The sequence below is a fragment of the Mirounga leonina genome, unplaced genomic scaffold (genome assembly GCF_011800145.1).
Source record: "Mirounga leonina isolate KUSES-001 unplaced genomic scaffold, KU_Mleo_1.0 Mir_82, whole genome shotgun sequence".
NCBI classification, from domain to species: Eukaryota; Metazoa; Chordata; class Mammalia; order Carnivora; family Phocidae; genus Mirounga; species Mirounga leonina.
Genome location: NW_023270825.1, coordinates 39,777,453 through 39,805,066, shown reverse-complemented (window position 1 = coordinate 39,805,066; position 27,614 = coordinate 39,777,453). Strand labels below are relative to the sequence as shown.

The 27,614-nt window shown below is 40.3% G+C and overlaps 1 protein-coding gene and 2 long non-coding RNA genes across 5 annotated transcripts in view; 2 read left to right on the top strand and 1 right to left on the bottom strand.

The window, feature by feature from the left end:
* The window catches only part of DAAM1 (dishevelled associated activator of morphogenesis 1), a 164,581-nt gene extending 152,801 nt beyond the window's left edge, over positions 1 to 11,780 (top strand). For both annotated transcript variants that reach the window (XM_034992415.1, XM_034992414.1), the window contains 4 exons: positions 972 to 1,032; positions 4,145 to 4,276; positions 7,784 to 7,954; positions 9,050 to 11,780. In XM_034992415.1, coding sequence (XP_034848306.1) covers positions 972 to 1,032; positions 4,145 to 4,276; positions 7,784 to 7,954; positions 9,050 to 9,259 — 574 coding nt within the window. In that variant the 3' untranslated portion in view covers positions 9,260 to 11,780. The remainder of the gene's footprint in view (positions 1 to 971; positions 1,033 to 4,144; positions 4,277 to 7,783; positions 7,955 to 9,049) is intronic.
* Positions 11,781 to 13,272: 1,492 nt separating this feature from the next.
* LOC118002138 lies at positions 13,273 to 23,982 on the top strand. The gene is made up of 3 exons (XR_004676958.1): positions 13,273 to 14,459; positions 19,742 to 20,361; positions 20,677 to 23,982. It is a non-coding gene; the product is annotated as an uncharacterized LOC118002138 (long non-coding RNA).
* A 389-nt stretch (positions 23,983 to 24,371) lies between these two features.
* LOC118002139 lies at positions 24,372 to 27,412 on the bottom strand. Of its 2 annotated transcripts, XR_004676960.1 has the most exons (4): positions 27,376 to 27,412; positions 26,734 to 27,132; positions 26,247 to 26,354; positions 24,372 to 24,441 (listed from the first exon to the last, which is right to left on the bottom strand). It is a non-coding gene; the product is annotated as an uncharacterized LOC118002139 (long non-coding RNA). The 2 variants fall into 2 exon arrangements; XR_004676959.1 differs by having other exon boundaries at positions 26,734 to 27,406.
* Positions 27,413 to 27,614: the final 202 nt, after the last annotated feature.

The following is a 27,614-nucleotide window of genomic DNA, read 5'->3' as shown; positions in this document are numbered from 1 at the left end:
GAGCAGGCAATTTTCCTTGTTGTTCTTCCCTCCTCCTTTTGGCCCTTTAAAAATGTGTGTGTGTGTGTGTGTATGTGTGTATTTAAAACTGCATCTTTTTGCAGTGATTTTGAAAAGTATGATGAGCAGGCTAATTTTTCCCTCTTTTTGTAGAATTTATAGAAATGTGAGACATGAAATTAAAAAGTTAACTGAAATATTGGTGAATTTGTTTACATCTGAATTATCTGAGAGGATTATGTTAATAATCTCTGATGTTTAAAAGCCATCAAATGGAAAGTTTTATAGGAGAAGCCCAGGAAACTTTCTCTATACAAAAAGACAGTGAAATCTAGTTAGTACAACTTTAAGAAATATCATTGTTGATTGAAATTTAAGCCATCACCAGGGTATCCGCCGGCTCAGGCAATAGAGCATGCCACTCTTGATCCTGGGGTTGAGTTTAAGCCCCATGTTGGGTGTAGAGATTACTTAAAAATAGATCCTTTAAAATAAAAATAAATTTAAGCCATCACCTTATAATATTCACATGACCAGAGCTTCAGTGAAGAGCAATGCAGTTATTATGAAGAGTACAATATGAGCATGATTGTGGATAAGAGTTTCTTTTACTTGTTCGAAGGGAGCCGTGAATTGCAAAAAACTTATTTCCACGTATAATAATTTGCTTAAGTCAGATTTTCGTGAGATTGAAACCTGAAGTATTTTTGTACAGAAGGGAGACATTTCTATTTTGCTATTTTTAATCTATAAAATATACCTGCTGGCTGTGGGAAACAGAAACCATAATTCCATATCTAAATTCCCTAAATTTAAAATGTTATCTTTCTGTGAGATCGGAGCATGGAAGGGAATTTTAAACATTTAAAATAAACTAGTGTGGACTTCCAAGCAGGAGATATGTAAACCCATCATCTATTTAATACATTTAAGTCACATGTTGGTTACTAAAATGTTACTATTTACAACAGCATGACTGAGCTAGACAAAGAAATAAGTACCCTGAGAAGTGGCCTGAAAGCAGTAGAGATGGTGAGTATGTGTTTCTTTTTCTTAGCCCCAGTCTCTTCACTACCCCTAGTGCTGATGATGTCCAGCATGGTGGTATGCCCAGGAGAAACATTTATTGATTAAAGAAATAACGAAGTAAGAAAACAAGAGCAGTGAAGAAGCAAAGGCAGGTTGTGTCACCCTGGTGACTCAGCTCCAGGACGTCTTGGGGGTATCCTAGGAGCAGGAACCGGGGAGCTAGACCTAAGATTGCACCAGTTTTCTTACCTGTAAGGCAGGGCTCATTAAAGCAGATTGGGCTAGATAATCTTCAAGGATCCTCTCTGTGTCCACGTTCTATTAATAAGTGATGTTCTTTCTCAGAAGAGCAGTGGAAGACCTCTGTTGTCTCGGAGTTGGTCCTTTGGGGAGTATTTATTGAACAGACAGACAGACATTTGGGTGTACGGTCCATTCTCAAGGCCAGGAGTCATGATGATTCAGAGTCCTTGCCCTCCAGGTGTTGCAATGGCCGAGAGCAGTAGGTCTGCTCTTGAGAACACATCCAGATAAGCACAGTGATTACAAAGATGCCTTGAGGAAGAAGGGTGGATTTAGGTTAGTCCAAAGCTTGTGGAATGATTGGCATTTATTAGAGGAAGCTTCTCTTCTGGAGGAGATGAACTTTGAGCTGTGACTTAGGAGGAGGGTGGGGTGAACTCAGGTACACAAGAGCGAGGTTGTCCCAGGGCCAGGCCTCTGTGGAAGGAGAACAGGCCCTGCCATTGGAGGCAGAGGAGTCAGTGGGCTTACACATGGCCCCGGAGGCCGAGCGCCACGTGGGTACCACCCAGTGCTGCCTCGAGCCAGGAGGCAGGTCAGGACAAGGAACCTGCTCAGGAGAGTGGTCCTAGCTCTGGCTTGGCACTAGACAAAGGACACTGCTCTGCAGGCAGCTTGGAAGGGTGCCCTTCTCTTAAGTATCTTTCAGATCATTTATCAGCAATGCCATGAGGACCCTCCTCCTTTTTTTTTTTTTTTTTTAAATAGTAAGACTATGCCATTGAAAGCAGTTGATGTCAGGGGCGCCTGGGTGGCTCAGTCGGTTAAGCGGCTGCCTTCGGCTCAAGTCATGATCCCAGGGTCCTGAGATCGAGCTTTGCCTACTTGTGTTCTCTCTTTATCTCTCTGTCAGATAAATAAATAAAATCTTTAAAAAAAAAAAAAAAAGCAGTTGATGTCACTAAAGACAGAACTCTATAATAAAAGTTAAAGTCACAATGTCTAATCTTTTTCTGTTTATTTTTAATAGGGAGCATGTAAGGGTTTGTTTGTTTGTTTGTTTGTTTTGGTTTTTTTTTTTTCCTTTTTTGGGGGTCGGGAATGCTCTTTCAAAAGTAAAGGAGATGAACTGAATGAAGTCTTTTTCTGCCAACCCCAGTAGGCCAAGACACTGAGTGAGCAGCAAGTAGGATGGTGCTTCTCAGATTTCAGAGGCCCAACTGGATAAGGGCAGTTTGGGATGAGACTTGTTTTATAGCCTTCTCTTGGTTCCCATTTCCTCCCAGTGGAAGGCTTTCTTGAGACTAGTGTGGCAGTTACAACAGCCCTAAAGCCTGGTCATGGATGCTCTGACCTTTGCATCTAAGCTAGTTCAGAGCAAGACATGGGGAGGGGTCCTGGTGGGGAGGAAGTTTTGGGTTTGGGGTCTATTAAAAGTAGTTGTGCTGAAATCTCTCCAGCACCTGGGTCATGTACACTGTAACACATTTTTCATAGGAAAGGGGCTACAGAAACCTTCCCTTCCCCGAGCATACATGTCAAGATGTAGCACCCGAAGGAAATAATGGGAGGCAAACCTTGGCCTGTCTAAATATTCATGAATCCTAATTGTGCTTGACACAAATGGATTATATTGTTTGAAGATACCAAAGATGGAGTTCTTAATTTGAATGGAATAAGATTTTACATGAATGAAACACTTTAAAATTTTATATCTCTGTGCCTCACATACATACATGCTCACTTTCAAGGCCAAAGCGCTAGAATTGTGGCAATTTATTCCAACCAGAGCAAGTTCCATATTTTATAACTTTCCACTTGTGTTATTTCTTCGATTCTCATGGTGATGTGGATATTGCCTGCTTTTTTTACAAGTGAAGAAACTGAGGCCCAGGCCACTTGTCACGGATAAGAACCAAATCAGTGGTGGAGCTGAATCAGAACCCATAGCCTGTGACCTCTCCACTCCTGCTTGTTAGTGCCTCTGCCAAGGCAGTTATGGAAGAAAATAGGTGCAGGTTAAGTTAGTTGGTGCCCAGCGTAGCTGTTGCTGAGACTGTGGAGTCAGACAGACCTGAGTTCAAATTCTAGCTCTTTCACCTATCAGCTTTGAGCTAAGCTTTGGCTTTGAGCTAAGAATTTAATCCCTCTAAACTTCAATTTATGTGTCTGTACAATGAGGACAATAATCCCTCACTCACAGAGGGTGGGATTAAGAAAGTGCATCTAGCAATGGTTGAAATTAATTACTAAAATTAGATTTGAATCATCTGTGTGTTCATCACCCTGGTAATGGAGAATATGGGTAATTAATAAGACACTGATACTTGTCTGTTCACAAAAACAAAATAGTGTAGACAAGAAGAAAAATGGTAAATGATTATGGTGCCAAACACTACAGTTGAAATTCCACTGACCCAGATATCCGCATGGAGAAGAAAGTCATTAGACTTGGCAGGAGGGAAAGAAGGAAAAATCAAGGAACCAGAATTCTGAGCATAGAATATCAATAATCAAACTACCTTGCTTTCAGTCACACACCTTTGGAATCCAATTTGCTCTCCTTATTTAGCTTCTATTAATTATCTAAATGCTAATCTACTTACGTCCTAAAGCTAGTGTAAGAAATCACACTGTTAAAGTACTCAGATAATTGGCTAAATTGCTGTTTGCAAATATGTGGGTGCACGTGGGCATGGCTCTGGCATGGTAGACAGAAGGGCCGGGGGACCTAGGGTATCACAAAGTGTTTTAGAGTAGGTTTTGATGTGTTCGTCATTCTGACTTATTAAATTCGAGGTATATGGAAAATCAGACAAGGTGAGTCCGCATTTGCAGGCTTCCTTGACGTTATCCACTTCCTGTGTTTAAGGAGCTGGAATATCAAAAGTCTCAGCCCCCACAACACGGAGACAAGTTTGTGTCTGTTGTCAGCCAGTTCATCACAGTGGCCAGCTTCAGCTTCTCTGATGTGGAAGACCTTCTAGCAGAAGCTAAAGACCTGGTAAGTTGCCCCTTGCATACTGAGTGTTGTTTAACAGGGCTGATACCTGCAGATGTTCAACATTTTCATATCCAGGGCTGTGATCAATTGAAATACACCCTTTTTGTCTGACTGGCTTGTGTCGCCTTTAGGTTAGCAAGACCTCAGAGTATCTGGATGGTGTAAGACCAGTAAAGATTTTGCAATTTTCTTATGGTTGATTTTGGGTTAAAGTTACCTCTGGGAACCAGAAGAGTAGATTACGAAGACCAGAGGCAGGATAAAATGTGAGATAGGTGTGACCAAGGCCACGTGTCCCAGTACCTGTAAGTTATATGCTCTCCCAAGATAGAGACTTAGGGCAGGAGATTCCCTCTTAAAATCTCCAGCAGAACTTATTAAAGGAGATACACTTTTTTTTTTTAATGTTATGTTAATTACCATACATTACATCATTAGTTTTTGATGTAGTGATCCATGATTCATTGTTTGCAGATAACACCCAGTGCTCCATTCAATACGTGCCCTCTTTAATACCCATCACCACGCTAACCCATCCCCCCACCCCCCTCCCCTCGAGAAACCTCTGTTTGTTTCTCAGAGTCCATAGTCTCTCATGGTAGGAGATACACTTTAATTCACAGCCTCATGGCAAGAGGCATATGTCTTAATAATACAGCACTTTATATGATTTTTGCTATTTCAAAATTTTGTTTTCCTCTAAAGGAAAAGTTTTCATTGGCAATAACTAGGACCTTAGCTCCTCCCCCTCCCCACTATTTCCTCTTCCAAAATACATACACATTTATATACATGTGCATGTACACATTCGCTCACTTTCTCTCACCCCGCCTTCTCATTGTTAATAAGTGATCTTAAGCCCCTACCCCAACCTGTCGAGCTCTTCCACTATGCTCATCTCTCAGTTGCCACAACAGTCTTTAGCTTTAACTTTCCTTTGAAACTTGAGTAATGGATGTCATTTCCCTGTAATCATCTGTTTAGTAATAGAAATGGATGATTGTTTATGTAGAGTGTATATACACAACTGCTTACAGTTCAGAAGAAGACTGTATTAGGATACATTAGCTAGTCTCAACCATAAACCCCACCTCCAACATGATCAAATAAATGGAAAGATAATGTGTGGTCAGAGGACTGCTGTTAAAAGTCCAGCTTCTGCTGTCCCATGATTGATGTCAGCAACCTCCACTGCCATCCCCCCGTCCCCCACCCGTCTCTGAGGTGTGCCTCACCACTTCGGATGACACAGATCTGTAAAGGAGGGGACTCCTCCTCCCAAACCAGGCAGTACAGAATCTACTGCTTTGAGGGCTCAAACATTTTTATAAGAATCCACCCTACAGTTGATTTTTGATGTAAAAACACACACTTACGCACAACCTACTATTTTTTTTTTTTTTTTTTTTAATTTTAGTGTGGGAACTTTTAGTCTGGGACTAGTTTTCTTCAGATTTCTAAGACTAAAATATACATGACTTCATCATCACTAGAATTCCTAGATAAAAAGATCATTCAGGATGGCTTGGAGTGCATGAACTTGAATGTTTTAGAGACTCAGTTGTAGGCCGTCTAATGCCATTTTGTTCATACCAGAACTTTTAGAAATTAGCTTATAAAGCCATGAAGGCAAGCTAGAGCTTTGCATGTGGCATGTGAACAATGTATTTGTCCCTAAAGAACTCTGGTTTCCAATAGAATATTTCCAAATAAGTAAAACATTGAGAACAACTCCTCAGTGAAGAGAGAAACGGCAAAAGAACATTTTTATTATAAATTTAAAGATATGACATGACAACTATAAGACACACACACATATAACTTTGTAATTGTTTTATCTCAGAATAAATATTGAGGGGGAATTGGAGGAAGATAGTCAAAAAGTACAAACTTCCAGTTATAAGATAGATAAGTATAGGGGTTGTAATGTACAACATGATGATTGTAGTTAACACTGCTGCATGCTACGTTTGAAAGTTATTAGGAGAGTAGACCCTTTTGTGTGTATCTGTATGGGGTAATGGATGTTAACTAAACTTTGGTAATCATTTCACAATATATTGAAGTCAAGACATTACGCTGTGCACCTTAATTTTATACAGTGCTGTGTGTCCATTATATTTCAGTAAAACTAGGGCGAAAAAATAAAAGAGAATAAATGCTGAAAACATTTACTAGAGGGAGATAGTATTACTGAAATATCAGAAAAAAATATAATAAAGGCAAATAATGCAAGAAAAATAAAAGCAATTAGGAAATCTTGGGTTGGGGGCACTGCACAAACACTTCATAGTCTAAATGAAGAGAATTAAAGATCTGGAAAATGTTAAGTAGTTGATTAGGCATAGGGAATGAGAATTCATTTGACTCTGAAGCTGGAAACACCTTCCTTAGCAGCTTAGGAGTAACAGCATTAGATCCTTACAGAGGGAAGAAAAATTCTAACAAACATTGTGACTGGCATTGAACATTATTTGGCTAGTCATGATACCACTAAGACTCCTAAAAGCATGCGATCTTGAGTTATGAAGATAACTACCAGGAGAACTAAAACTAGAAGAGTACAGCATAGGGACTATAGTCAGGAATAGTGTAATAACATTCGGTGACAGATGGGGACTACACTTTTCCTGGTGAGCACTGCATACTGTATAGAATTGTTGATTCATTGTGTTGTACACCTGAAACTAATGTAACACTGTATGTTAATTATACTTCAATTTAAAGAATTAATATATTAAATAAATGGATACATTCACCAATCCAAAGGAAAAAAGAAAAACCGAGGAGACTGGAAATAACTATTCTGTTACAATATACATATATTTGTATTAATTTTTTTTAAATTCTCCCTTAATATTTTGCATTTTAGCTATTTTGAGAGGATTTGCACCAAGAAGGGTTCTCTCTTAACAAAGGATTTGGAATAAAATTGTATTCTCAGTCATAAATTCGGTGTTGCATTAATGATTCCGTAGTCCGTGACTGTTTTCTAGCTGAGGCCCAGGAAATATCACAATACTAGCATTACTTAGGATTAGGAAAAGCAGCTAAGAAGCACTGGATCCCATTTGCTTTTGATATTAACCATATGGCACCAATAAATGATATTAAACTACTTCAAAGAAAAGTTAAAAGTCCAAGTTTCCCTACCCCTGCCGAGTTTGCTATTAGTTTTATGTCTTGAGTGCTCTGCCCTATGATATTTTGCTTTCTTGTTTTTACTACTGTTTAGTTAATAAAAAGTCAGAGTAGGTCATCAATGGTGTTAAGCTGAAATGAGGTGGAAAAGAATAAATGGTTTCAAAAGTCAAGGAGTATTAAATTTTTTACTTTAGTGGTGATTGATGGGCCTGTTCAGCAACCAAAGATAAATACAGGCTCACTAAAATCCAGCAAGTTATATTTGACTCTTTTTGAGCTTCACTACTTCTAGAGAGATTTCTGTTTGATCACAGAATTCCCTTGGAACCCTGAACTTCTTAAAACTCACTTTTTTCCCCCCAGTTTACTAAAGCAGTGAAACACTTTGGGGAAGAGGCTAGCAAAATCCAGCCGGATGAGTTCTTTGGCATTTTTGATCAGTTTCTTCAAGCCGTGTCAGAAGCCAAACAAGAGAACGAAAACATGAGAAAGAAGAAGGAGGAGGAGGAACGCCGTGCTCGCATGGAAGCCCAGGTAAGAGAATGAGGACGTCAGCCGTTTCCATCTCCTGGAAGTACCATGTACCAGTGCTGCCTCTCCTTGGTGTGTAGATGGAGCTGTGATGTGCCTGCAGGAAGGAGGGCATCAAGGTGCTCTCTAGAATGCTGCTCGGAGTTTAAATCAGTATAAGTTTCTCTTGGGCAATCTGGCAATGTATATCCAAAGCCTGAAAAAATATATTTCTACATCCTCTGACCTGGAGTTTCATTTCTTAGAAGTTATTCTAAAGAAATAATCATAAGTTTGCCCAAAGAGAACAGCAGTCTTTATAATAGCCCTCACATGGAAACAACCTGAACATTTACCAACCAGGCATTAGCTTCAAATGGTACAATAGCTACATAATGGAATATTTATTCAGTCCTTTAAAGTCATGTTTTCAAAGAATATTTAGTAATAAAAGAAAGCTAACAAAATTATTTCTATGTGAAATCTTTTTTTTTTTTTGGTAAGGTAAGTGTTAATAAGGAAAATGATAGTGGTGGGGTATACCCCCAGCACGTTCACAATGGTTATCTCTTAACAGTAGGATTAACGATGATTTTCCCACTCTTATTTATATGAATTATCTAAATTTTCTATAATGTACGTGTATAATTTGGCTTTCCATAAACTCGTGTGTAGCAGGCTCCAGGCATCCACAGGAGATAGAAGCTGAGCCTTTGATGTGAGGACAGTGGCCCGATGAGCATTTGCTTTAGTCTGTCTGTACCATCAAAGAAACCAGTATTTGGGGTCTGTTCAGTGATAACTTCCTGGTTCCATTGTAGCAACAGGAATTGCCTCGATTGCTCTTGTTTTAACTAGAATATCATGAGGTTTACCTAGATTCTAGATGGTGAGTGTCTAATTACAAAGTAGTGGTCGTCTTTCTTCATTATTCATTGCTTCTACAATAAGACCTCAAGTCCCAGTTCCCCCTCTCTTGTGAGGTCCGAGTGGCTTAGCAGCTATTGGATGCACATGGGTTGATGTGACTGGAGTATGGCCATACTTCAAAGACTTCATCTCCACTGAAAACAAAACAACACTTTGACACTTCTGTAAGAGGATGCTTTCTATTTGCAGCTCAAAGAACAACGTGAAAGGGAACGTAAAATGAGGAAAGCAAAAGAGAATAGTGAAGAGGGTGGAGAGTTCGATGACCTGGTTTCAGCTCTACGCTCAGGAGAAGTATTTGACAAAGACCTTTCTAAACTGAAACGGAATCGCAAGCGTATTACCAACCAGATGACGGACAGCAGCCGAGAGAGACCAGTCACAAAACTTAATTTCTAATTTTCCTTGGATACTTTTTTAGAACGCTCATTAGCAGCCCTTTGAAGTGACTAGAACTTTTCATTACACTGCCTTGCAATCCAAACAGTGGCAATTTCTTCCTTCATCTGTGAGTGAATGCGTGAATGTATGTGTATGTAAATGTATGTGTACATATATATTAAAAAAATGTATATAGAAGTCTGAGTGTTGTCTGGAGACCTATATGTATGGTTAAAAAAAAAAATCTATGTTAATGTATGTGCTCAGAAACCCTTTGTGTATGCATTCATAATGAGTATGGCTCATTTTCTTCCCCTGAACACCACGGCTATTCAGAAGCACAATGCTATCTCCTGAAAGAGATGACAGAGACATTCCCTAGAGTAAAAAGGAAAAACAAAAGCAAAAAAAAAAAGAAGGCTTGAGAAATATTTTATGGTTTCCAAGCTTGGTATACTTTGAAATTATTTTCACTGGTGAAACTGGTGTTGGAAAAATATAGATTTAAAATGGTTTTTGATAGTTGACAATGTGACACTGGTGTAGCCCATCAGTGACTGATAGGACCAGCTTAGAATTTCCGACATTGGTGTGGGGGTGCAGTCTGTAAATGTTTATTGAGAACATCTTGCACACAATCTGAATTATGTAGAATGTCAATCAGACTTTTTTTTTTTAATATATTTAAAACTTGGGCATCGATTTTTTTTCCCCTAATTTCATCGAGTTCTCTGCCAAGCGCTCTTGAAGATTTCTTTACATTGCTTTTGAAAAGAACACTATTTATCTGAATGCAATTCATGCTCTTGTTAAAGAACAAGGTTGCCAGAATGTGCTTGTTGTTATAACAATAGAGATATATAAACTTTAAAAATAAAAATTTCCCACCCAAGACCTAAAAGGAGGGATTCTCTGAAGGGATAAAAATTATTTAAAATTTTTTATGGGGTGCCTTTTTTTTCTTTTCTTTTCTTTTTTTTTTTTTTTTTTTTCCTATTTTGTAGGACAAGCTGCATCTTCTGTCTATATGGGTCTGGACTAAAGGACACTTAGTGAATGCACAGAATGTCAACAACACCAACAGAGATGCCAAGATCTATTTATCTCTAAGTATGTTTGAAGTGGTTTGTTGTTTATATGTTGTCATTTTAAATTGTGTGTCAATAAAGCTACCTGTAAAATTTCAGTCCAAAAGATAAAGCTCTCAGGGAGAAATGAATAAAAACAATGAACATTAGAAAATAAAATATAGATGCTTACCATTAACCTACCAACTCTTAATATCCTTAAATTATATATAAAGAGGACTGTTACTTTTTTTTTTTTTTTTGGCTTTGCTTTATTTATTTGTAGTGGGGGAGGGGGGCTAAGATTCTCTCTTTTCTTTCTATCAATCCTGTTGTGGTTGGGTTTCCTGTGGAGAGAGTAGTTTGTCCTGTTGCACTAGAACATTATTTACTCACTAAATTGAGTCAGTCAATTAACAAATATTTATTAAACACCTACTATGTGCCAGGCTTAGTAGGGCTACAGTAATAAGCAAGACAAAGTCCCTGCCCCCAAGGAGCTTATGTTCTAATGGGGATAAAGGGGTGAATAGAATACCAATATGTGCTGTACAGGAATCATGCTATTTAAAAATGATCTGTATAAACTATAATGCTTAGTGCAGATGGCAAGGTCTCTGCACTATGTGAAAGCTGTGAAATAGTGCTCTAAGAGTTGTCAAGAGCAGTGGTTTTACATTTTTTCCCCCTCATTGCAAGCTTAGAGACTTTCTACCCATTTTATGGAAGTAAATGACTCTAGCTAATAAGGCGGTCATAAACTCACAGCAGAGGTTGTGCTCCCCAGCCCCTAGTAACCAAGGTCTGCAAATGCACCGGGTTAAAGGTGCAGACAGAGACTTTGCTCCAAAAGGCTTGAAGATTAGGAATGGGAGATGATGGTGGATGTGTCTATTCCTTAACAAAAGTGCCTCTATTTTCTTTTCTATTTATAGCAAGAGAAATTTGGTCTGGCTCAATTTTGGAACTGTATTTTGAAAATGGCTTTGTTTTACAGTTTAAGGAATGGACAAGTGGATGGAGTGTCACATAAAGGAGCAAGCCTGTGTAGTGTGTCCCTCTTGCCCTTTGTAATCATCTTCATTTTGATACGGCCATCCTGGTAGGCCTTACCATATCCATTTTTGGTTTCTTTCCCCAAAAGCTTTGTGCAGGTAATTCCATGTGCCATTGTTGAAAAAAAAAATCTACTTTTTAGATTGGTGCTGGTGTAAGTAGCCACTTTTCTCTCTTGGGTGTGTATTTTAAAGTTTTTTGTTTGTTTTTTTAAATTAATGCCAAAAAGAAAGCATTATAATTTGTAAACTTAATTACATGTCTTGTATCTTATTAGCTTAGTAGTTGGAACCTCTTAGTCTTTAGGTGCAAGACTGTTGTTATAGTACCAAGAAAAAAAATGTTGTATGTGCTATGAGATTGTACTTTTTTTTTAGAAAGCAATATGCAATAAAGAGACGAATTCATTGGGTGTATGTATATGCTCTCTGTGAGTTATTAAAACAGCATTATCAAACTTCTTTGTACTTTGCACTATTAAATATTGACAATTGTTTGCTAAGTCAAGAATATATACATATTTTTTAGCTTGTACATACTGGACCTAGAATTGTACAGTTTTTTGCTATGGTAGCATTCAGTATGTTCACAGACTGATATATGCTACCTCTTTCTGTCACTTTTCTATAACCTCTTTGTATGACTCCATAGAGTTACAGTTTCTCAGCATGGCTACTGGTGAAATTATTCAACTGGTGATAAGAATGTCTGGTCTCGAGAATCAAAATTGTTTACATTTTGAAGCATTTCCTTTTTTAAAATTAATTTATGATATAGGTCAAGATGAGAAGTATCACCTGTGCAGAACAAGGGATGTGTATTATATCCTCTGAAAATTGGGGCTTTTTCTTGGCCCCACATTGCTTTGGCTGCCTGGCCATCCTCAACCCAATTTGAAGTCAAGCTAAAAACAAATTGTCCTGGTGGCTGATAGAGGACCTAAGCACTTCTGATCTTTGGAATGGACTCATGATGGTCTTAAAATTGCCAACTATCTTGTATTTCATCTAGTCCGTGGGCACTGCTTGGTATTCAAAGACGACTACTTTTCTCTTATGGAGGGCATTCAGATGGGAGAGAGCTTTCTGCATGGTAGACAGTTTTTTTATTCCATCCCATAAACTGAACGTACAATTACCAATTTGTACATTTGGGTGTGGAGCTGTGTACAAAACCACCTAGACCCTCAGTTGCTCATGGAGTATTGATAGAAGTAGAGAAAAATATGAAACTTTCAGATCATTACATTTCCTTTTACATCTTCAATTTCTCCTAAAAAAATCATTGCTGGGGGAAAATGTACTTCTGTTAAAGGGACGAAGCTACTTGAAACCTCCAGGACTTTGCTCCTTTTCTGTAACATGGGTTTATGTGACGCAAAAGGTTAATCTTTATTAAACTAGTTTAAACGCAGTTATTCAAAAGATCAAGTTCTGAGTTTTCTGAGTAGGTTTTTTTTTTTTTTTAATAACATCAGCTGTTTCCTACCACGTAGTAAACCTAAAATAAGAACTCCCAAGGTTTAACAGCTACTTGATACCATTCAGTTCCAGATCACTAGCTAGCTTCAAGAACCACTGGACTGTGTGTAGATCTAAAGTCAGGGTTCTAGGGTTTTTTGCATCCAAGTCATTTATAGACCATCACTATGTTGGGCTAGGTGCCCATTTTTTCAAAGTGGTGTATATATTGGTTTGTCTCTATATCCCTGTGCCCCTGTTAATATGAACTCTAATGAAGTCTAAAAACCTGGTGAGTCTACCATTAAGAGATGGCTTAAAATCTATAGTTCTTTATCTTGGAGAAAGTTTAGAACCCCTGGAGGAAGGAGTTTCCTGTTTATAAGGATTTTCATGTTTTTCATAGCAAAGACCAATCAGAATTATTTTTCACTGGTCTTGGGGGGAAAACCTCGATCTAACCTTTGGTCTTTTCCCTGACATACTTTTGTCTACTGCAATCAACTATGTTTCCATGGTGTCAAACAAACAACATGAACATAGGATTGCACACTAAGGGTTTTTGACAAAGGAGATCCTTATTTTTATCAAACCTTGATAAAGTTTTCTTCCCCCATGGGAAAAAGAGAGATCCCCAAGTATAATTTTCTCATGTCATTTACATAAAGTATTTGTTTTTTATACTTCTATGCCTACAGTTTCTTCTACTGGAAGGAGGAAGAAACAGTTCTATATTGGTCTTCGGTACCATCTCCCATTTCATTTATACCCATTATGGTCATGTGGGGACATTGCTATGGCAAAGGAACCTGCAGTCCCCCCACCATGGGATGGTAAGCATCTCTTGTTAGTGTCCTCACCCCATTCTCCTACCCCCACCTCCAGTGTAGAGGAACTGCCCTGACTTTCCTGGGATGGGAAGGGGTGCCCGGAGAGGAAGTGATTGTAATGCTGAGCAGCAACTCAGGAAGACGGGCACAGGGGAGAGAAGGAAGTGTCTCCACCAGCTGCTTAAAAAGAGAAAAGCTTGTGTGTGGATGGCCAAGACACTTCCCTACCAAATTAAGTCAAGTTGCCTTACTCCCTTTTACATAATCCTCTTAGCTAAATTCCCTTTGATGATTTATTGTGCCCTTTGACTTCCCCAGTTCATTCACATCCGTGTGTATCACCCTATGTGTAAAGCCCAACAGGGTAGCTTCTCACACTTCCTTGGACTTCCATTCAGACCAGTACCCTTTGAGACTTCAGCCCTGTCTCTAAAACCTCCTGATTACCTCTTACACCCAAAGGATCTTGCTGTCCATTCCTTAACTCTTTAGAAAGCAGGGGAGTGGAGGTGGGGGGTCAGAAAATCACTAGTAATCTAATTCACACTTAGGCAGTTCAGATTATAAGCCTTTAGGATTTCCAGTTTGAGTTTCTGCAAGTTGATTGTCATCTGAAGGCTCACAGGAAGAGCCTGTCCTTTTTCTCTCGGTCTTTCTTCCCTCCAACCTCCACCGTAATAAAGACTTCATTATTAAGAATTCTCTTAAAACACCTTTTGCAGAAAACAGCTCTCCTACTGCCTTGAATGAGATATTTCACCCTGAAAAGCAACAGCTGTTTAGTGACCTGACATTTTTATGGCTGGTGAGTTCACACTAAAAGGTTGGACTTCTAATGTCTGCTAGAGGCGTTGTTAGGAGTGGGGGTCCCTGCTAAAGGATTAATGCACGTAGGAAAGGAGATTCTCTTACATGACCTGGGGAAATGATGCTTCGAGGGCAATTAGCATTGACTTTCTTTCAAAAGAACATGCCAAAGGTGACCCTCATCATGGACTTTCCTACAAGAATGTGGCAAAGGTGAGCCTGAACAATCCTGAAACTACCTATAGTCATTAAAGGATTCCCCGCAGAAGACGACTGCCAAGTTCCCTTGCGCTGATTTCTGAGCAACACCAGAACCTAAGAACTCACTTCCAGAGTTTGTCTGTAACCCTAGGCACGTCTCCCAAACACCTTTTTTGGGAAGTTCCAAAAGTTCCGCTGCAGGATGTTGTAGTCCTGCCTCTGAGGCCCGAAGTCCCTGGGAGCTAGGGAATCGTGGCAGCCAACTCCCTCGCTGAAATTAAACCCACTTCTCCTAATTGCACAGTTCCCCAGCCACAGCCAAAAGCAGAGCCTCTGCCCTGGCTGCGTGGAAGGAAAAGGTGGAAGGTCAATGGCTGAGGGCGGATTCCATGTCAGCAGCGAAGAAGCTCACGTGAGGGCTTCCTTTTGTTTTACCAGGTAACTGTGGTAACACTGATCCCTAGAGTCCCACCGGGTCTGCACCAACACCACTTACGTGCATTATTTAGTCAGAAAATCAATGTATATCATCAACGGGGCTTTTCCCTGGAGAGGTTGTGGTAACCCAGGAGGAGTGTGGTTGGAAGAGGAGGAAGGAACAAATCAAAGTGAGTGGATGGGCCCCGCCGGAATGCCGCGTTCTAACAGGTACTGCCTTGTAAGAGCAACTCCGACAGAAGAAAATGCATCCCAGTGAGGAGGTTTAGAAACTGACTCAGAAGCATCCACTGACAAGAAACTTGAAGCCTGCAAAACCCATTACTAAGGCGACAGGGCAGCTGGCCTCGTATCTGAAGAGGGCGAAGACTTATTCTGCCTACACCAGTTGGCAGGGCTACAACCAATTGGTGAAAGTCACCAACAAATTGAGGTCATTTTTTTTTTTTTTTTTATAAAAACGTGGAGCCCAATGCAGGGCTTGAATGTCCCACCCTGAGATCAAGACTTGAGCTGAGATCAAGAGCCTGTCACTTAACTGATCTAGCCCCCCAGGTTCCCCTAGAGCTCATCTTGTAGAGAACTTTCAAACTCCTTGAGCTGCCGGCCATCAGGCTGCTGCCTCCTGCGATAATGAGTTCACCCATCCTTAGAGACCTTCAAACCTGTAAACTCAGAAGTTTGGGACTAAGTGACAGGTTGGATAGATGATTTTTTTTAAAGCTTTTTACTTGGAAATAATTTCAAACTTAGAAAAAAATTGCAAAAATTAAAATAGCGCAAGGAATATTTTATGCCCTTTTCTCAGGTTCACTTAATGTTAACGTTTTACCCCGTTCGCTTCATCATTTCTCTTGTTCTCCCTTTGTGTGTGTGCGTACAGATAATGTTTTTTTCTGAACCATTTGAGAGCAAGTTGCTTACATCATGGCCCTTAAAATTCCTGAGTATTCCAGTGTGCCTTTCCTAAGAGTAGGAAACCTCTTGTACAGAACCTCAGTACATTGACCGACCTCATGACTTTATATTGATATTTGCATCTAACTAACCACCCAAGTTCCAATTTTGTCAGTTGATAGAATAATGAATATCCTTGATAGCCTTTCTCCCCTCCAGAAAAGGATCTAGTCCAAGATCAGATAGTGCTTTAGTTGTCATATTTTCCAGACTCTTAAACTCTCTGATCTTCGTGTGCTGGGATAGTGACAGTTTTAAACAGTAGTCCTCTGGGAGGCAGAATGTCCTATGTCCTAATTCCCAGAACCTGTGAACATGTCCCCTTACACAGCAAAGAAGACATTGCAGGTGTGATTAAGTAAGGATTTTGACATAGATTATGCCAGATCAGCCAGGCAGGCCCAGTGTAATTACAAGCGTCCTTTGAGGAGGGAGGTAGGAACCTCAGAGACAGAGAAGGAGATGTGAGGACAGAGGCAGAGGTTGGAGTACTGTGATTGCCGGCTTTGAAGATGGAGGGGTACCACAAGACAAGGAATGCAAGCCCCCCCCCCTTTTTTTAACTAGAACTTCCTTTGTATTGTGTTTGTCTGAGTTTCTTTTTTGTTATGTTGAGGTTATCCGTTGTGTGCTGGAATGCAGCATGGGCACAATCAGAGAATCCCATCCAGAGGCACACAATGTTTGTTTCAAAATTGCTTCTTACATAACACGACAAAAACCTAACCTACTAGAGGATACAGAATCTATTCTGCCCTCTTCTGCTTCCCCTCCCCACATCCTACTCTGTTCCAGACTGAGGATGTATGACCAAAAACTGTGTTCATAAGTTACATGGATGGGTTCATTCTTTTTTTCTCTCCCTTTGGTGTGGTTATAGTAATCATTTTAAATACACTCTGACTCGTTTGTGCCCATTTTCTTTCAGTGTTACTTGGATTTTGTCTCCTCATTCTTATTTAATTTTTATTTATTTTTGAACGTGTAGGCTACTAACAATTTCAAAACCAAAACTATATGAAAAGGTATATTCACTGAAGTGTCACCCTCCTGTATCCTTTTACCCCACTCCCTATCCCTACCCTTCCTTGTATGTATCCAACTTTAGTGTTTTCTGGTTTACCTTTCCTTTGTTTTTTTTGTAATGAATAACAGATACATGTGTGTTTACTTATTTTTCCCTTTTTTTTCTTTTACACAAAAGATAGCATGCCACATGTGCTTTTTTACAGTGAGTCTTTTACACGTAATACCTGCTGGAAATTACCCTCCCTATCCATTCATACAGATCTTCAACCTCACTCTTTTTTTTTTTTTTACTGCATTGTTTGCAGGTAACACTGCTTATTCAACCAACCCCAGTATTCTCCAATTACATATGTCGTTGCAGTGAATAACCTTGTGCATCTTTCTTGTTGTTGAAGTTCTATTTCTAGTCTAAATTCCTAGAAGTGGGATCGTTGGGTCAAAGAATAGACACGTAGGTCATTTTGTTCAAGATTGCTAAATTCCCCTTGTAGGGATGGCACCGTTTTGTATTCCCACCAGCAGTGTGTATGTGTGCCTGATGAATTCAATCCGTTCTCACAGTCTCCGCTGTCACCATCCCGGACACAGCACCATCCTCTCCCTTCTGGGTTATGGCAATGGTCTCCCAACTGGTCTCTTTGCTTCAGCCTTTCCCCCACTTCCCCACACCCCACGGTCTGTTTTCAACACAACAGCCAAAGTGATGCTTTCAAAATGTATGTAAAATCTTATCACTCTACTTAAACTCTCCAGAGGCTTTCTATCTCACTTAGAAGTCAACGTGACAGTTCTCACAAGGGCCTCCTACACCCTAAATGATCTGGACACTTGCCAGCACCGTTCCCCCTCTGACCTCATCCTCACTACTTTCCCTCTTCCTCCCTTTGCTCCAGCCGCACTGGCTTCCTCTTCTTCCTTGATCATACCAAGCAGGGGCCTACAGCAGAGCCTTCGCATTTCTGTTTCCTTTGCCTAAACCACTCTATCCTTAGCTATGACATCACTTTCGCTGTCACCTCCTCCCCACCTTTCTTCCAACATAACCTTCTCGGTAATGACTTCCTTGCCACTCATTTTACAACTACAACTCACACCCTTCCCAGCACCTTTCCCTACTCTCTGTTCTATTTTCTTCATAAGACTTATATATATTTTGTGAATCATTTGTGTAATATGTCACCTCATCTTACCCAACCCAGTAAAATAAAAGCTCCATAAAGTCAGAGAAGTTTGTGGTGTTCACTGAAGATTTGCAGCACCAGGAACAAGTTCTAACATACTGGAGGATCTCAATAAATGATCACTCTCTTTCTCTGGCAAATCGAATATACAAACAGAGTTGATGTGAATAATGCAATTGATGAAATTGATCAATAGATGTATTTTAAACAAAGATACAGTTGAAATGATAAACCCCTCTTTCAAATGTTTATGGTAGTGTTTCTCAACAGTAGCTGTTATATTTTATGCTAAATAAAATTCTTTATTGTGAGGGCTATTGTGTGCATTGTAGGATACTAAGCAGCATCACTACCCTCTACCCATTAGCATACCTCCCCGAGTTCTGACAACCAAAAATGTCTCCAGACCTTGTCAGATGTGACCCTGGGGAGCAAAATTGTCCCTCGTTGGGACCCACTTGCCTATGGTTACATTCCCAAAAATGAACCACACATACACAAAAAGAACAGAATTTAACAATAAAAGTTTAAGCAAAAAACATCATACTCATTTGAGAGGAACATCCTCCAAAAAATATTGGGTCAGAGTGAACTAAAACTACATCTAAGATCTATTTATAATAAGGGTTGCCAGATAAAATACAGGACACCCAGTTAACTTGTAATTTCAGATAATAAATCATTTTTTTTTTTAGTATAAGTACATTCTGTACAGTATTTAGGACATACACTAAAAATTTAACGTTTTTCTGAAATTAAAAATTTAACTGGAGATCTTATTTTTTTTTGCTAAATCTGTCAAGTCTTATTCATAAAATTATGAATATAACATCATTACATATAAAAATATAGCCACTACACACAGAATATAGCAAAAACTGTACTCAAAGGCAAAGGCATGTTTGCTGATGCCTTCATTTCTTAAAAAGAGAAATGACTAAAAATGAACTAAAAGTTTGACTTAAAAATGAGAAAACAACCAAAATCAAACAAAGGAAAAAAAACAAGTACAGGTCTATCTCACAGCTAAGTTAAATTGAAGGAGGAATCATGCCCATTCTAGCCTTGTCAATAATTCTCTAAGACTGGTGACTCTTGGACAGTGCTGGATACATTCTAACGACGCTCCACATCTGCTCACCCTTCTTCTAGTGCTCCATCAACATCTTCTATTGATGTCTCTTTCCTTTAAATATATGACTTCCTATTTTCATCATGTTGTGTAATGTCCATCAGATTTTGTCCCCCTGGTCTTTTGACTAGAGGAAGCTCTTAAGTCACAAGTAGAGATATTATTGTTTAAGCTGGTGACTTCAAAAGGGGCCTACTTCACGCCCATTTAGTTGACTTAGTTAGGTTAACTGAGACCTAAAGAATCTTCCTGTCCCACTTATACATGATTCCCCAGCATCTTTACAGATGAGTCCAGTGTTTTCTAGGCATTTCCCTCATCCATCCTTTTACACATTTACAGGGAGCTTTCAATGCCTCTCTAAAGGCATCAGCACTCAAGAGACATGAACCTGTGAGTGACTGGACTCCCCGAAGGAAGTGATTCTATCAAGCAATTTTGAGAACCAGGATGGGAACAAAGAGGTAAGGCCTATTGTGTACAATTGGCTATCACCATATTGTCATTTCCTGGCCAATGTTCTTCTTATCAGCAGTGGCTCTGTTGCTGAATTTCAATTGGAAAGAGCATTACAAGGGGGGAAAAATCCAAATCTTTATGTAGTATTTCCTAGGTAGTAAACACAGGATTTCCTGCATCCGAAATGATTTCAACAAGTTGCCTGTTCCTTCAAACATGATCTGGTAAAAAATGTGGGCGCTGTTCCGTTAAGCAGAGATAAGCTTGTTGATTGAAATCTCCTCCAGCTGAGCAAGGGGTTTTGCCAAGTGTGCATCCGAGTTCACAAAGCTGTCCAGCCCCACCAGCCTGTGAGCCACAAACATGAGCGAGCATGTCACACTGCTTTCTACTTGGTCTTAGTATTTCATGTGTTTACGTGTCTCCCCAGGTAGAGTCTAGAAGTGCTGAATCACCCTTTTCTTCTAAGAGTGCCAGTGAGCAGTGTGGTGATGAATCAAAAGGTAAACAAATGCTTTGGGTTCATTGGTTTTAGAAATAATAAGACAGGGGGACGTTCTGGAGAATTGGCATCGAGTTTTGGAACTCTGGCATTTGCAGCTCCCAAGCTCCAAAGGAAGGAAGTGTGTTCTGTCAATGGAGGGGCAGAAATCTTTCCCTCTCAGACATAACTCTGGTCACACCAGGATAATTTGCAAATCTGCATTAGAAGCAGTTCCTTTCCCCATTTCCCATTCCTAACAAGGTGCTTAAGATAAACTAAGTGAGTGGAATTCTCTCTCCAGACTTCAGTCCCTCTTTGTTTTAAAATCCTTTAGTGAGTTCCTTCCGGAAGCCTGGGTTTCATAATTCCCGGTCCACACTGCTGGCCTGAACCTCATCTGTACTTGAGTCATCACGATGATGAAACCAAGAGTCACAGCAACTGCTCCTGTTTGCCAAAGGGTGGAGGATGTACCGATTGTGATTACATCACAAGCCTCCAGAAACACGGACTCCGTGCCATTATGAGGAAGTCACTAGGCAGGAAACTGTTCCAGAAAAAGTCAGGGTAAATTTTTGAAGTAAGCATGTGTAATATTCTTTCTACAGCGTTGCCCCAGCTACTGGCAAATATAAATACCAGCTATGTACCTGGACACAAGTGACTGTGTCTTTGGTTCACAGAACACAGATCTGCAGCTTCGGTGAATTACCACCATTCACTTTGTTAAGTCCCCTGGGCTTGGTTGTTAAGAATCCGAGGATATCTATCTGTTCATTCTGTCTCCAAGCTTTAATGAACTTATGAAAATGAACTTGTTAAAATGTGACTATAAATATTCATGATTAACATTTGAGATAACAAGAACTCCCGTTTAAGAAGGCAAGGCACTGTAAAAAGCATTTCCCATAAAACGACCCAATAAAAACCCTATGGCTCCCATTTTTACAGGTGAGGAAACTGGGAAGATTAAGAAATGCACCTAGTGTCACACAAATTCAAGATAATCTGACCAAAAAATCTAAGCCCTTAACACGTGTTGAATAAACAAGCAATTGCAAAAACATTGCTATTATCCTCCCAATTTCGTTTTCACTTCTATGTTGGTGCTACTGTTTTCTGAGATTAAAATTTAAAATTCAGACAGAGCCTGCAGCTAGCTTGCTGGGGCCACTTTGGTTTGCTGTTGCAAGAGGAAATTTTCTTTTTCTTTTTTTGGCAGGGGAAAGACGGGTCAAATTTTTTCCCATCTTAATCAGTATCTTAGTACAGATGTTTAATTTTAAAAAACATTTTCTTTTTTTTTTCATTATTTATTGGGACCTATTTGACATACAACATTATGTTAAGTTTCAGGTATACAATATAATGATCCAGTGTTTGTGTGTATTGCAAAATGGCCACTATAATAAGTCTAGTTAACATCCACCACAAGCATAGTTACAGAAATTTTTACTTGTGATGAGAGCAAATGGAAAGAGTAATAATAACAGGAGTCCTAGAATCCTGGGTCCTGGGGTTGGAGGGGACACATGTTTTAGTTTCCTGTGATCAACTTCCCCCTTCTTCTGCTACCTCAAGATGTCCCCACCCCTCTAGATCAAGGGATGGACATGTGAGCCAAGCAAGGCGACCAGAGCTGAGGAGCACAAGTCTGGTTCCGGTGACAATCCCTGAAGAGACTGCCCTTGCGTTCTGGCTACCCACAGCTCCGGAGCTTCCCAGGTTCCAGGCTTTTCTGAAGCATAGTTCATTAGCTTTCCCAGCAATCGGAAAACTGGCCCAATTTGTTGCTTGGAACTGAAGACTCCTGACTGATGTAAGTGTCTAATTCCTTGTGGTCAAGGGACCGAGGGGCCAGGCAAGCAAGGCACTAGGCTTCCTCTTCTGCTTCAGCAAACGACTCTGTTTGAACCAAGGTTTTTATTATTCAAGTCGGAAACATCACGTATCTAGTCCGAACGCCCTCAGTCCTTTGCAGCTCACACTGACCAACCAGCTCAGCTCTTGGGGCTTTTAATTTGGGCTTTTATATTCATTTTGCAAATGAGTTAAAATGTGAGGAGAGAGTTTACTTATTTATTTATTTGAAGCCTCTTTAATCTTGCCACTGTTTGTACCTAACCAGTAGAGACATGGAAACAACCACCAACCCAGCTCACCTCCTGTTGACAACGCTTTCAAACTTGGTTCCGACTCACATCTGAACTTCCTTTTAAACAACGTATCATCATCTTCAAATTATAAATGTACAACAGCGCATTTGTGTACATACTCAGCATTGGTGCTCTTCAGGGTTTCCTACTCCATGCTTTGCCAAAAGAGATTTGTTCAAGCATTTATTCTTCAGAGTAGTTGAATTTGAAATGTATAGAATTTTAAGGGACCGTTCCAAATTCAAAACTAAATCTAAGGATGCTGAACAGAACATTTAAGCTCTACCCCTATTCCTCATGCTATCCCTCCCCCAGAACGCTAAGAATCCAAAGCTCTTTGTAAAGCACATAAGGACAAAAAGCTGATTTGTTTTTCTTTTAACTTGAGATTGGATGTAATCTTCTATTTAATAGTGGATATCTGTCCTTTTCCCTCAAAACTAGGTTTATCTTTTTTCTTTCTATTTTGATAAATGAGCCAAAGTCAATGTGAAAAATTGAAGGACCTCTAAAGTGTTATATCAGGGTTGGGGTGGTTCTCATGGCATGGAAACTGTAACAGATAGTTGCCTGTATAGGAACAAATTGAATCCTAAAAGTTCCGATGGGAGTTAGTTGTTTAAAACTTGAAACATATTTTCCACCGAAAAATCATGTTTAAAATGATAGCCATGTTCTCCAGTTTAGCCTACAAAGGGCTTTCAGACTATTCAGTAGTCCTGGTATTATAGTAAATAGTCCTAGTTTATAATGGAAAATACAGGAACAATGTTAAAGTTTGACACCCCCTTTGTTGCCCTTCCCCCTAGCTTCCCAGGGCCCTTCGCTTCCCTAGATCTCACCTTGGGTTCTCTCTCCAGCTTGTACTACCCCCTCCCCCCAGATGCTACTACCCTCTGGTCCCCTGCAACAAAACTACATTGGGGGATTACTAAAATGAAGTTATTAAGCCCCATCTCTTACATAGAAATTTCTAGAAGTGGGGCCAAGGAACCTGCATTTTAGCCAGCTCCCCAAATGATCCTTTTACATGCTGAGGTTTGAAAGCCACTGCCGTACGTGTTTCGGTTTCTAATTTCCGACTTCCATCTGACCACAAAGCCAAACTTCTATCCATTCTAGCAGGCTGATCTCAGGCAATAAATTAATGTGAGTTTGCTGAAGATTTAGGTTACATCATCCTTGGGGTTCCTGCTCTTTTCCCTGCCTGTGGAAGCTCCTGACCTAAAGATAATTATTTTTAAGCACTAGATCTATTTCTCTGCAGATAGAAATTGAGAAATCGGTGGGGAGAACATTAGAATTATTCTATAGAGAGACTTTCATCTTTTTAAAAAAATAGATAAAAGTACTTTTTAACCTGGTAGGTGTTTTGTGACAGCAGAATTTTTAATGACTACCTCACATTTTAATTTTATGATTCTGACAAGTTCCCTATCTGTTAAATATTTATCAGTATTATAAACAAGGCTCTGATGAATATTGTTCAATATCAGCCTTTGCCAGGATCTCTCACTTTCCCTTGGGGTTCATTCCTGGAAATAGAATTCATAGTTTCTCACTGCAGATTGCTAGAAGGCCCTCAGATGGATTGTACCAGTTTGCACTACCAGCATCTGGGTGTGAGTGTGCCCTTCTACTAACCACACCGTCATCAACATTGAGTAATAACAAGATTGGAAAATGTTTTTTTTAAGTTAGGGGTGATCCAAGCTGTGACTTCAAATAACAAAGGGACAGGGAGGAGAAAGAAATTAGAGTTGTGGGCAGAGCCCTGGAGAGGATGAATTGGGAGCTGGATGCATGGTACCTGGACTTGGTGACTGTCCGTCCATCTGGGTCTCGGTGAACCACGCCCATGGGAAGGCTGCATGGATCACGAGGCTGCAGTCCAGGCAGAAGCACACACCTGGCAGTGCCTCTCCTACATTTCCAGGCGGTTACTAAACAGTGGTGTGCACATGTCAATTTGGATAAAAATTACACAAGGCAAGATTAAAACTCAGATTCCTAGATTCACCCAAAGATCCTGACTCAGCATGAGGTAGCACAGAGGAACTTACATTTTTATTAAGAGCCCTGTGTGAGGGGCGCCTGGGTGGCTCAGTCGGGTGAGCATCTGCCCCTGGCTCAGGTCATGATCTCAGGGTCCTGGGATCGAGCCCCTGGGCTCCCACTCAGTGGAGAGCCTACTTCTCCCTCTCCCTCTGCCCCTCCTCTTGACTTGTTCTGTCTCTCTCAAATGAATAAATAAAATCTAAAAAACAAACAAAAAAACAACCCATGTGAGTCCACCTCACATGGTGCCCAGGGACCTCACTTGAAGAAATATTAAACTGAAGGAAGAGAACATCTCTGGAGTGCCAGCCCTATAAACCCAAACTTATTTTATCTCAGGAAATTACTCCAGTACTGCTCTTTCCAGGAGGAATCTGCTCTGAACAGTCTCCCAATGTTGTAATGATTCTTTTGTACTATTTTGAAACGGACACCTGCACTCAAAGGCGGGACTCCTTGAATGATGCACTATACAACCAGCCCCGCTTTCAGTCCAGCATTGGGGCTGAGTTTCTTCAGCCGGACACAGTTCTCGTGTGTAAGCCTAAGCTGGTCTTCTTTTCCTCTCAAGCCTCATTCATGAGCCCTAACCTGGTTTGGGTTTGGTATTAGGTTGGCACTAACCAGAGAGCAACTACAGCAAATGCGGACAGAGACTTCCAATGGCACATTCATTTGTGGTAGACAAGTAGTCTGTGAACGAAGGCTGCAGTGTGTGTAGAGTCAGGGACTGTGGGCCTTTTGACATCCTAGGAAAGGACCCCCAGGCTAGGTGTTGGCAGCCCTGCTGTACTGGGAAGACAGAGAATCTGCATTAACATCCACACTCCACATGTGCCCGTTTCAATTACCATCTCCGTGTGTGCTTAAAGGGGCTCTGTCAACATTGCTTAGATGTGAAGATCAGTTCAAAGAGGATTAGTGCAGAACTGATGTATAAGACAAGCCTTAACCTCAGGCAAAATAGGTAGTTATCCACTGTTATGGACTGAATCGCATCTCCTCAAAATTCCTATGTTGAAGACCTAATGCTCAGTACCTCAGGAAGTGACTGTATTTGGAGATGCTTAATTAAGGTTAAATGAGGTCACTAGGATGGGTCCTAATCCAACATGATTGGTGTCCCTATAAGAAGAGAGTGGGACACAGATGCACACAGGAAAGACCATGTGGAGATGGACGGAGACAATGGCCATCTCCAAGGAGCCAAGAAGAGAAGCCTCAGAAGAAACAACCCTGCTGACACCTGGATTGCAGACTTCTAGCCTCCAGGATCATGAGAAAATTCTGTCGAAGCCACTCAGTAAATACTTCGTTATGGGAGCAGAGCAAACTAATACACCCACTAGAGTATGATGTCAACACATTTTTCTCCCCTTGGTCAAGCCTGGAATACCTCCATTAGAGACAGTCGGTCCTTTGGCTTTCTCTGGTCAGTTTAATAGTTTCTTACTTAATATTAATCTCTCTCTCTCTCTCTCTCTCACACACACACACATGCACACACACACTTGTTGCTTTTTCTGGACCAGGCAGCTGACTTCCTCATCTCTATATTTTCAGGCAACATATCGAGATCTCAATCTAGTGGAATTCAACAAACATTTACTAAGTACTTATATATGCCAGATATGCCAAGTGATAGTGATTTAAAAATAGAAGTTGTAATCCTTTTATCTGAGATACTCACTGTCTGGAGAGGGACAGCCATGCACGGTTTCCAGGCTGTGATGGAGATGGCTTTCGGACAATAGGGACAGGAATGACCAATTTTGCCTGGGGCAGCTGGGGGCAGGCGCTTCACAGAAAAGGTAAAATTAAAAGGATGAGTAAAAGGTTTCAGACAAAGAGGGAGATTCTGACGAAAAGGAATAATAGGCACCAAACACAACAGTATCAAATGAAATATGTTAGGAAATGATGAGAACTTCAGTGGGGCTCAAGGGTAGGGCTGTTAAGAGAAAGTCAGGTGGCCACATGAACCATCCTCAGGATGGTGGAGCAGGACAAAACCACTCTGCCTAGCACACAGTGGTCAGGAGGGATCTCCAATCTCCTCAGACTCTTTCGGCACCTCTGGAACAAGTGGACGGTCCCCGCCAACCAGAACCAGCCAAACCCACTCCTGTGCATTGGCTCTTAAGCACACGAGGAGCCCAGCAAAACAGCAGTCCTACCTCTCACTCTCAAGCAATCAGGGTTCCCAGGCCCCACTTTCCCCTTCCGGGGGAGATGAAAAGGAACCAAAATCAGAGAGAACCTTTAAGCTAGCCCCTAACGTCTGCTCAGGAGAACATAATGTCTTTATTGCTGTCCTTGTGTCCAAGGATCATTCAGCTTGTCAGAGATCCTGATGGCGTTCCTCCTCCTTTCTGTGTGGTCACACCAGAATCTGTGTGTTTTGGCAAATAGCTGATATTCTTCCTATTTATAGACTCTTTCCCATGTTACTCACTTACGGGGTTTCTGTGGTCCAGCGTTCTGTCAAGTCCCAGCTGGCTGGGAGTGCGTAATAGCCATTAACACTACAGCTGCTCCTTTTATGGTCTCGGTGGACAGCCCGTTGTTAAATGCGCCTAGATAAGTTTAGAACTGCTTGTGTGAAAGCACATATATCCAGCTGGGTAAAAATGCTCATTTGTGTTAGGTGCCTTTCAAAATTAATATCGAAGCCAAAAATAAACCTTCCCCCTTACCCAAATGATAAACTATTCATTTTTACCTTTTCAATATATAAAAGAGGAAAAAAATTGTTTTTGAAAATGTATCTCCTGACTGAGCTACGCCAAAGCATAATCTTTGATTAAAGTAAAATATACCAGGGGACTGAGCCAATAGCCAGATGCCTTTTTCTTTTTTATCTCTTCTTTTTCCTTGTAATCTGTTTCAAGAAAGAAAAAGTTTGGTAGGAGTCTCTTCAAATGTTGAATTTCCCCTTTCAAACAGAATTTTTTGCAGCTTATGTAGCCACTGACTAGCATATCTCCGCATCCCATAATAATCCTTGATATCATTTTGACTACTTCTTAAAATAACAGCTTTATTGAGATACCACTCA